Raw genomic sequence first — 11,520 nt, 5'->3', positions numbered from 1 at the left:
GGACTCGGGTCTCACCGTGTGGCCCGTGGACCATTTGCAAGGTGCTTTGCAGAAGCCGTGGAAATGAGAAGGACTTTTCTACGTTTTTAAATAATTTACCTTCTTGGTAAATTGGTGGCACATGCCTATAATCCAGTACATGGGAGGCTGAGACAGGGGGATCACAGGTATGAGGCCAGCCTCCGCAACTTAGCAAGACCCCGTTTCAAAATAAGAAATAAAAAGGGCTGGGGTGTAGCTCAGAGGTCGAAAACCCCTTGGATCTATACCCAGTTTCTGAGAGTCAGGTGATAACGTTCATCTATAGGGAAAGGTATAATCAGAAAGTTGGGATGCTAAGAGTCCGATGTCATTTCTGTATGCTCTCCAACACTTCTCTAACCCCAGCAATGAACATGTCAAACAATACGAAACAAACAGTGGAACAGAAAAATAAACAGTACTCTTAAAGTTACGCACTCTCCTCTCCAGGCTGTTACTGTGTAGTACAGTGGGTACAGAACCTGAAAGCTGGCTTGTAGCTTACATTACATTGCAAGGAGAGGAAGGGGAAGACTCCTAGGCACTGTACTAAGAGGTTGACTGAGATAGTCCAGAGCCCGTAGAGCATGGCGGCTGTGCAGCATGAAATCCCAGGGCCTGAGAGCCTAAGGCAGAAGGATCGCAGGTTCAAGGCCAGCCTCAGCACCTTGGTGAGACCCAACTCAAAGTACAAAATAAAAAAGAGTTAGACACAACTCAGGGGCAGAGCGCCTCTGGGGTGGGGCAAGGGGACACGAGGACGGCCAAGTCAGAGCATCCTCGGAGGTTAAGTTTTAGGAATTTCTGACAAATTAATGAATAAAGAGGCAAAGCAAATAGCTACAAAATACCATAATTACTATTTGTAGCTTGAACCAAAAGTGTGAGTCAAGCCGGGCTTGGGAGGCTGAGACGGAGGATCGCACAGGTTCGAAGTCAGCCTCAGCTAGCGAGGCTCTCAGCAACTCAGCGAGACCTTGTTTCCAAATAAAATATAACAGGTCTGGGAGTAGAGCCTGGAGGTAGAAAAGCCCCTGGGTTCCACCCCCGGTACCACCAAAAAAAAAAAAAAAAAAAAGCTCGAGTCAGTTGGTGGTAGAGGTAGACAGGGTCAGGCCTCAGCTCAACACCAGGCTGAGCTAGCACCTTATCTGCGCTGATAAGAGACCCACTGTTAAGACCAGATTGTTGATATGGAGGAAAGATGGCTATAGAACATGGCCCTAAACCTAGGGCACTTATGGTAGCACTTAAGTACATATGTATACATGTAAACAGTACAGATGTGACTGTGGCATGCATTATTGTAAAGCTAAATTTTTAATGGAAGTATTAAAAATACTGATTTGAAATCCCACTAACAAGGAACTTGCCAGTTTATACCGTTGTCCCGTCCCTTACCCATCGTGGATGTTTTCTGTAATCCCAGCCTATCTGATGGATGTCACTGTTCAAACTGCATCTCTTTGAATACTAATGAAGTTGGTCATTTTTTGCCAGATTCTTTGGTTTTTTATAAATCTTCTGTAATTTGTATTCAAGTCATTTGCTTATTTCCCCAGGATATTATTTTTCTTTAATTTTGGCCCTTTGGGGGATTGAACCAGGGCCTTGTGTGTGCTCAGGCAAGCGCTCTACTACTGAGGTACATCCCAGCCCTTTTTTGGAAGGAGGAAGGTGCTGGGAATCGAACCCATGGACCATACTGTGGACTATAGTTTCTGCCCTGTGACTAGAACATAAGCTTTGTCTTTGGTTCATTACCATAACCTAAAACTGTGCATGGCACAAATCAGGCAGTCAGTTATTTGTAATATTTTTACTTTTCTTCCTGGTACTGAAGACTGAACCCAGGGGCATTCTTCCTGAGCTCATTTTCAGCCCATTTTATCTTGAAACAGGACCTCATTAAGTTGCTGGGGGGCGTAAGTGGCGTTCTCAAACCCCTGCCACCCACATACTGGGATTACAGGCTGCACCGCCACACCTGGTGTAACTACTTGAATGGGCATCACTAATTCAGGATTTTGCTTCTGAAACTATAGTACAAAATGGCTTTCACACGAGCTCAAAGCCGGTCATTTGTACCCAGCCTTAACCCAGGCTCAGTTTATTTATGAAGTACTGCCTGAAGTCGTTGTAAAGTCTTTTTTAGAAATTCACCTTTAACACCTACAACAGAGATCAAGAGACAGCAGAGCCTGGCATGGCGGCATCTCCAGTACACCAGCTGCTCAGGAGGCCGAGGCAGCGGGATCCCAAGTTTGATCCTAGCCTGGGCACTTCAGGGAGATACTGTCACAAGCCTGGCGGTGTGTGGTGGGGCTTTGCTTGTAATTCCAGTGGTTAGGAGGGCCAAGACAAGAGGATCCCAGGTTTGAGGACAGCCTAAGTAGCAAGACTGCAAAATGGGGGTGTGTACGCATGCACACAGGTTATACGACTGGAAAATGAGAACTGGAGGAAAAAAAAAAGCAAGGGTAGAAAATTGAAACCTGAAGATCGAGAGCCTCTATGTACCAACAAGAACCAGATTTCTTTTTAAATTTATTTTTTTTACTGACACAAGTACAAAAAAATTATACCATCCATTGTATTAGGTTTCAGATTAAAGATGTCATAGACCATTTCTTTGTGATAACATTCAAAGTCCTTTTCTAGTCTTTTGAAATACAGAGTACATTGTTGCTACCTCTAATCACTCCTACTATGTAACAGCACACCCCAACTTTTTCCCAGTACTCGCTGATCAGTCAGCTTAATATTTTAGCCGGATGCAGTGGTCCATGCCTGTAATCCCAGTATTTGGGATGCTGAGACAGGAGGATCACAGGTTTGAAGACAGCCTCAGCATCTGAGTGAGGTCCTTTACAACTTAGTGAGACCCTGTTTCCTAATAAGGAAATAGGGATGGGATGTTGCTCAGAGGTAGAATGCCCCTGGGTTCAATCCCCAATACCACAAAAACAAAACAAAATAAAAGGGCTGGAGGTGTAGCTTGGAGGTAGAATGCCTCTGGATTCAATCCCTAGTATCACAAAAGAAAAAAAGTTTTAAAATGCAATGGGAGCCAGGCATGGTGGCATGCCTGTGATCTCAGTATGTAGGCGGCTGAGACTGGAGGATCGCATGTTCACGGCCAGCTTCAACAACTAAATTAAAAAATTAAGCCAGGCGTGGTGGTGCATGCTTGTAATCCCAGCATTCGGGAGGCTGAGACCTGAGGACAGCCTCAGCTACTTAGTGAGGCCTTCTGCAACTCTGTGAGACTCGGTTTCAAAATAAAGAATAAAAATAGGGCAGGGAGTATAGCTTGGAGGTCGAATGCCCCTGGGTTCCATCCCCAGACCCGCAAAAAAAAAAAAAAAAAAAAAAAAAAAAAAAAAAATTAAAATAGGGCTTGGAAGCCGGACATGGTGGCGCACGCTTGTAATCCTCATCATGCTTGGGAGGCTGAGACAGGAGGATCGCACAGGTTTGAAGCCAGCCTCAGCTACTAGGTGAGGCTTTCAGCAACTTAGTGAGACCCTATTTCCAAATAAAGTATAAAGTAGGTCTGGGAGTATAGCCCGGAGGTAGAAAGCCCCTGGGTTCCACCCCAAGTACCTCCAAAAATAAGATAAAATAAAATAGGGCTTGAGGTATATCTCAGAGGTAGAATGCCACTGGGTTCAATCCCCAACACCAAAAAATTAAGCCCTGGGTTTCATCTCCAGCACCACACACAAAAGTTAAAACTTCAGGGGTAACAGAAGTTACTCAGTGGAGATAAATTCTACACAGTGAGCTTAATTATATCCACTTCAGGCATAGCAAAGACGTAAACGTCTACACCAGGCGTGGTAATGCGTGTCCATGTCCCTGCCAGTCCCGGGACTGCAGGAGGTCAAGGCCAGCCCAGGCAACAAAGACTCTGCCTCAAAAAAAAGTTATTTTTCTAGTAATTTTTGTTATACACAATTAGGTGGAGCACTTTCCTAACATATAGGATAGCCTTTTGCAGTTGTAATTTAAACACCAAATGACATCAGAAAACAACCAGACTGTAGGAAGCTCCAGACATGTTCCCGTTAATATCAGAAAAAAGAACGCTCACTCTCTATTGTTCCGGAGTTGCCAGCAAGCACTTCAAGACTATGGGAGTGCATGTGTAGCTCAGGGCTAGTGTCTGTTTAGCATGTGCAAGGTCCTGGGTTCGATCCCCAGCAACACACATGCACACACGGCCTAGTTGAAAAGTGAAATGTGAGCCGGACGTGGCGCACGCTTGTCATCCCCGCACTTGAGAGGCTGAGACAGGAGGATCGCGCAGGTTCAAAGACAGGCTCAGGTACTTAGGCTCTCACCTGCTTAGTGAGACCCTGTTTCCAAATAAAATATTAAAAAAAAAAAAAGAAAAGGCCCCTTGGCATCCAGGCATGGTGGTACACGCTTCTTATCCCAGCATTCAGGAGGCTGAGACCAGAGGATCGTAGTTCACAGACAGCCTCAGCTACTTAGTGAGGCCCTCCACAATTCAGTGAGACCCTGTTTCAAAATAAAGAAAAAAAATTGGGCAGGAGGTGTAGCTCAGAGGTCGAATACCTCTAGGTTCCATCCCAGACCCGAAAAAGAAAAAAAAAGGCCCCTGGACCCCTGGCCCCGGCTGTGGCCGGAGCTTGGTGGTAAGCTCTCATCCTGGTCCTGGCTGTGGCTGTGGACGGAGCTTGGTGGTAAGCTCTCATCTAGCATGTACAAAACCCTGGGTTCAATCCCCTGCACCACAATAAAATCAAAACAAAACAAAAACTGGCTTCTCTTACATTATTACAACACAGGCTAGAGGTCTGGGTCAGACACAGTGTCACATGCTTGTAAATCCCCGCAAATGGGAGGCTGAGACCAGAGAATCACAGGTTCTAGGATGCCTCGGCAAGTAGTGAGACCCTGTTTTAAAATAAAAATAAAATAGTCTGGGGGTGTAGCTCTGAGGTAGAATGCCCCTGGGTAAAAGAGGAGCACTCTAAACGGCGTGCCCCCTTAGAGTGCCCGCCTGGTCCGTTTCAGTTCTGCTGACCGTGGGAGCTCGCTCCTTGCCGGATAGATTGCCTGACCCGCATGTCAGGCATCACACAATCCAGTGTTTGCGGATGAGGCGTGTCAGCCAGCGAGGTCTGTTAATCCTTTACAACCTCCATCCACACTTCGATACAGTCAGTCACCTTCCTAGCTGGCAATGTCTAGGTCCACACAGATGACAGGTTAACCCCTGCATACCCCATGTTTGGGGGAAAGAAGCTTTACTTGTCAGAGTTTATAGAGTTAATTGCAAAAAATGAACCTTTCTTCTTGGAAGTGATGAAACAAATAAATGAAGAGGTGTATTTACAGGGTTATTCACACACTGGCCATGCACCTTTCATTAAAAAAAGTATCTAGCCAGATGTGGTGCAAGGTTGTAATCTCAGTACCTGGGAGACTGAGACAGGAGGATCGCAGGTTCAAGGATAGCCTCAGCGAGTAGTGAGACTCATCAACCTAGTGAGACCCTCAAAATAAAAATAGGACTGGGGCTGTAGCTCAGAGGTAGAATGCCCCTGGGCTCAATCCCCAGTACCACAAAAAAAGGGGGTCGGGGTGATAACTCAGAGGTAGAACCAAACTCTTCTGGTTCAGTCTCTAGTAGCAAAAACAAAACAAAACAAAACAAAACAAAAAAATGTGTGCATGAGCCAGGTGTGGTGGTGTAGGCTTGTTATCCCAGTACTTGGGAGACTTAAGACAAGAGGCTCACAGTTTGAGGACAGCCTCAGCAAGTTAGTGAGACGATCATCAACCTAGTGAGACCCATAGCTCAGAATCAATTCCCAGTACTGCCAAAAAAAATAATTTAATTAATTAAAAATTGAGCCGGGCGTGGTGGCACATGCTTGTCATCCTGCACTTGGGAGGCTGAGACAGGAGGATCACACAGGTTCGAAGCCAGCCTCAGCTACTTAGTGAGGCTCTCAGCAACTTAGTGAGACCCTGTTTCCAAATAAAATATAATAGGTCTGGGAGTATAGCCCGGAGGTAGAAAGCCTCTGGGTTCCACCCCCAGTACCATCAAAAAAAAAAAAAAAAATTAAAATTAAAAATAAAAAGGCTGGAGACTTCCCCAATCCCCAGTACCAAAAAATCAAAAACAACAAAAATTTAAAAATTGGTGTTATGTATCAGCATATCACTTTCAATCTCACTATCATATATAATAACAGTACACCCATAAAAGTATAAAAAATAAAAATAAATAGCATGAGTTAATAAGCAAAGAAAAAAACCTGTTAAACTATTTCAGCCTATCAGGGGAGTTTTTATTCACATAAAAAAAAAAATTTACAATGAATTTAGTAGACAAATAAAATGCCAAAACCTGCTCACTTACTAGTGCAGCCTGATGGGGGGTTTTCAGTCACTGTCCGTTCCCTTACAGATCTGGAGAGGTTCTGAACCAGGTCCTACGTAGAAATAAGGCTGCAGAGGCTCACTGAAAGTGTCCCTGAAAGTACAGATGAGCGACTTCTCCGGCATGTTATAGAAGGAGAGCTCACCCAGCTCGTGGTCCAGGAAGACGCCGATGCGGCGGGCCCTCACGTCCAACACCTGGCAAATGGGGTCCGCTCCTGGGGCCTCGTAGCTGGTGCCCTGCAGCCGGATGGTCCAGCATCCCTGCTGGGCTGAGAGTCGCCTGGCCTTTCTGGACGGAGAGGTTCTGCAGACGCCCAGAGCCCACTCAGGCTTGTCTCCCACGTCCACCTCCCAGAAATGCCTCCCGGAGGAAAACACCGGGAGCCCCAGCACCACGGGGCTGACCGCAGACCCGGGGGGCCGCTTAGGAGCGCCCCGTTTCTTCTTGGCAAACCTCACACACGTCTTGTCCTCGGACACGACCAGGTTCCGGTGGGCTGTCTCCGGGTCTAGGATCACATCTGCCTGGAATTCCTTCCTTATTTTCTGCAGCGCGGAATACTGGGGAGGAAACCGGTAGGCCTCCCTCCTCAGGTCGGTGGCGAAGACGGGCGGGCTGATCTGACCGTCAGACTGCTCGTAGAAGTGCTTGATCTGCGACAGCAGCTCCACCTCGGACATGGCCTCCTGCCTGGCGAGCTTGGCCAGCAGCCCCCGGAGCGCGGCGTGGTGGTTGGTGAACGCTGTGATGTTCTCCCCCAGCTTCTGCCTCTTGTCCGTCTCCTCCTCGGCCAGCCTGGCCAGGGCCGCCCGCCGCGAGCGCTCCAGAAACTCCCTCAAAAGCTGGTATTCGGCGGCCAGTTCCTGCCTCTTCTCTGCCATCTTGTCCTTCAGCTCCGATGGCTTCCTGTGATGCGCGCTTATGATCCCCTGGACCTCGGCCACCTGCCTCTTCAGGGCGTCCATGGACTTGCGAAGCTTGGCCCTGTGGCGCAAGGCGGCCTCCTTCAGGGGCCTCACGAAATGGCCCTGGTGGCCCGGGGAGCGGGTGCACGGGACACACAGGAGCTCCAGATCCTTCTCGCAGAAGAGGGACAGGACCTGGTTGTGCTTCTCGCACGTGGTCGCCACCGGCGGCCTCTTCCTCTTCGCGCTCAGGCCGAGGCCCAGCCGCCGGGCGAGCTCGGCCACCCGCCCCAGCTGCGTGTTGCTCCGAAAGTGCCCTTCCTCGCACTCGTAGCGACAGACGGGGCACGGGAACCGCTCCTGGAGATTTTCCCACGACTGCTGGATGCAGGAGCGGCAGAAGTTGTGCCCGCATTCGATGGTGACCGGGTCTTTCAGACTGTCCAGACAGATGGAGCACTTGGCTTCCACCTGCAGCTTGGTCACCGTGGCCTTCACCGCCATGGGGCTGGGGATGAAGGCCTGGGATGGGGCTGCCGGGCTTTCTCTCGGGAGGCAGCCAATGGCCTCGCTCCCTCAGATCCCGCCCTCAGGAGGTACCCAATGGCCTCTCTAGTCTCCCTGGTTTCTCAGAGGTGGCAGCCCACGGAGCTCTTTGAACTTCCAGACCCTGTAATTCTCACTCCAGCTGTCAACAGGAGTCCTTCCCAGAAGCCTGCAGCCAATCCCAGCTCAGCTCGACAGCTGGCTCCTCTTCCAGCCTCGGGTGCTGTGGGTGAGAACAAATTTCTTTTGCGTGTGTGTGGTACTGGGGGTGGAACCCAGAGGCTTTCTACCTCCGGGCTATACTCCCAGACCTATTTTCTTCATATTTTATTTGGAAACAGGGACTCACTACAGAACAAAATGTCTTCTTTTTTTTTTTTGGAACCCCGGGGCATTCTACCTCTGAGCTACTTCCCCAGCCCTATTTTTTTTGTTCTTTATTTTGAAACAGGGTCTCACTGAGTTACAAAGGGCCTCACTAAGTAGCTGAGCCTGGCTTCAAACCTGTGCAATCCTCCTGTCTCAGCCTCCCAAATGCTGGGATTACAAGCGTGTGCCACCAGACCCAGCTGCGTGTGTGTGTGTGTGTGTGTGTGTGACTGCGGATGGAACCCAGGGGCATTCTGCCTCTAAGCAACACCCCCAGCCCTATTTTTTTTTTTTTTATTTTGAAACAAGGTCTTACTGAGTTGCAAAAGGCCTAAGTACCTGAGGCTGTCTTCGAACCTCTGGCCTCCTGTATCAGCCTCCTAAATGCTGGGATTATAAGCGTGGCCTATTGTGCCCGGCTTGAGAAGAAGTTTTCTTAGCAGTAATACACTCCTGTAAACTCCATCTTGGAGGCTGAGGCAGGAGGGCCGTAGGTTTGGGGCCAACCTCATGGTAACTCAGCAAGACCACTTCAAAATAAAAAAAAGTACTGGGGATGTGGTTCAGTGGTAGAGGACTTGGCTTCAATTCCCACCCAGTACTCCCCCCCCCAAAAAAAGAAAACCCTGCTTCTGCTTCTCTCTACTTTTTCGTCCCTAGGCCTGTTACTGTGCCCTGGACAGACTAACACTGTCCTCCACTGGGAAAGCAGTCCCTATGAGAACCCACTACCAGTCACCCCCAGTGGGGGCTGCGGGGCGGGCCCAGGCTCAGGGGCTGGCTGGCCACACCAAGCAGGCTGCTTAACTCTGAGACCGAACTCCTCGGAGGTTTTGTTTGCCGAGGACTGAACACAGGTCCCATGCTAAGCAGGGCTCTGCCACTGAAACATCCCTGGTCAGTAGCCCAAACTCTCAGGATCAGGCTGAGTACAGATAATGGCCTCACTCCATGAACTTGCATATTCTGAAAACACAGACCAACCTCCAGTTTCGGGGCTTAAAATGAGGGATTTCGCCAATGTCAATCTCAACAACCTTGTATGGAGAAGGGAGGAGAGTAGGGAGGAAAATGGGGAAAGAAACAAATGCTATTTTGGGTTATTTTACTTAAAAAAGCCAGCTGGGCGTAGTGGCACGCGCTTGTAATCCCAGCATTTGGGAGGCTGAGACCAGAGGATCGCGGTTCACAGACAGCCTCAGCTACTTAGTGAGGCCCTCCGCAACTCAGTGAGACACTATTTCACAATAAAGAATTAAAAACAGGGCTGGGCGTGTAGCAGAGGTAGAATGCCCCTGTACCAAAAAAAAAAAAAAAAAAAAAAAAAAAAAAGCCAACCGTGCTGGCACATGATTATAATCCCAGTACTTGAGAGGCTGAGAAAGCAGGATCCCAGGTTCAAGGACAGCCTCAGCCAGTAGTTGAGACTCTTATCAACCTTGTTTTGAAATAAAAATACTATCAAGCTGGAGATGTAGCTCAAAAGGTAGAGCACCCGTGGATTCAGTCCTCAGTAGTATCACAAAAACAAAGCTGGGCATGGTGACAAATGCTTGTAATCCTAGCATTTGGGAGGCTGAGACAGAAGGATCATGGTTCAGACAGCCTCAGCTACTTAATGAGGCCCTTTGCAATTGAGGGAGACCCTATTTCAAAATAAAAAATAGGATTGGGGGTATTGCTTGGAGGTAGAATGCCCCTGGGTTCCATCTCCAGTACCAAGGAAAAAAAAAAAGAAAAAGAAAAAAAAAAAAGAAAAAAAAGCCAGGCTGAGACTGGAGGATTGCAGGCTCAGGACCAGCTTCAGCAACTCAATGACACCCAAAATAAGCCCAGTGTGGTTGGTACTCTCCCATTACTTAGGGGATGGAAACAGAGGATCACAGGTTTGGAAACAGCCTTAGCAACTTAGCCAGGCTCTCGGCAAACTAGCAAGACCCTAGTTCCAAACAAAAAATAAAATAAAAACATCTTGTAGTGGGGGCGGGGGGGAGTTTGGAGGTAGAATGCCCATGGGTTCCTTCAATCCCCAGTACCAAAAAATAAAATAAAATATGGCTGGAGGTATGGCCCAGAGGTAGACCATCCTTGGTGCACACCTGTAGTCCCAGTACTTGGGAGGCTGAGGGAGGAGGATCCCAGGTTCCAGGTCAGCCTCAGCAATTTAGCAAGACTATTTCAAACTAAGAATTGGGGAGCCAGGGCTTGGTGGCACACACTTGTAATTCCAGTACTAGGGAGGCTGAGACTGGAGGATCGCAGGTTCGGACAGCCTCAGATACTTAGTAAAGCCTTCTGCAATTTAATGAGACCCTGTTTCAAAATAAAGAATGAAAAATAGGACTGGGGTGTAGCTCAGTGGGAGAGTGCCCCTGGATTCGGTCCCCACCAGTACCGCAAAAAAAAAAAAAAAAAAAAAACTGAAGGTAAGGTTGGAGTAGAATGCCTCTGGGTTCAATCCCTCCAAAAAGTTATCTCTGAACAATGAATACCTGCAGGAAAGCAAATTAAACAACAAAAAACTGAACTCATCCCAAAAGAGGGAGGAAAAGAAAGGAACAGAAGAAACTTAGTGACCCTAGAACTGAAAATGGGAAGAAAACCAGATGGCCTCCTCGTGCCTATAGTACTGGTATTATAGCAAAAAAAAAAAAAAAAAAAAAAAAAACACTTTCTAGTATGCCATTCTGAGGTCTCCTGGCCCCTCCATACAAACTTAATTTAGAGATGGAACCCAAGAGCATTTTACCCGAGTTGTACCCCCAGCCCTATTTTCAGGGGCATTCTACCTCCGAACTACACCATCAGTCCTATTTTTTAATATTTATTTTGAAACAGGGTTTGAGCCGGGCGTGGTGGCGCACGCTTGTAATCCCCGCACTTGGGAGGCTGAGACAGGAGGATCGCACAGGTTCAAAACCAGCCTCAGCTACTGAGTGAGGCTCTCAGCAACTTAGTGAGACCCTGTTTCCAAATAAAATATAAAATAGGTCTGGGAGTGTAGCCCGGAGGTGGAAGCCCTGGGTTCCTTCCTCAGTGCCGTTAAAGAAAGAAAGAAACAAACAAACAAACAAACAGGGCTTGAGTTGCAAACCTTGAGGGCCCTAGGAGCTGAGGCTGTCTGCGAACCTCAATCCTCCTGTCTCAGCTTTCTGAATGCTGGGATTACAAGCCTGCACCACCATGCCTGCCTTGTTTAAAAAAAAAAAAAAAAAATTTAAGTTCTGGGAAGCCGGGCGTGGTAGTACACAC

General features: G+C 48.0%; 1 protein-coding gene across 1 annotated transcript; it reads right to left on the bottom strand.

The window, feature by feature from the left end:
* Positions 1-6,447: 6,447 nt before the first annotated feature.
* Positions 6,448-7,857, bottom strand: TRIM75 (tripartite motif containing 75; the record flags this gene model as incomplete). The annotated part of the gene is made up of 1 exon (XM_080710222.1): positions 6,448-7,857. The coding sequence occupies one exon, from the start codon at positions 7,855-7,857 to the stop codon at positions 6,448-6,450; it is 1,410 nt and encodes a 469-aa protein (XP_080566348.1).
* Between the last annotated feature and the right edge of the window lie 3,663 nt (positions 7,858-11,520).

Source organism: Muscardinus avellanarius (assembly GCF_963383645.1).
Source record: "Muscardinus avellanarius genome assembly, chromosome: 14".
Taxonomy (NCBI): Eukaryota; Metazoa; Chordata; class Mammalia; order Rodentia; family Gliridae; genus Muscardinus; species Muscardinus avellanarius.
This window is presented reverse-complemented; position numbering and strand designations above follow the sequence as displayed.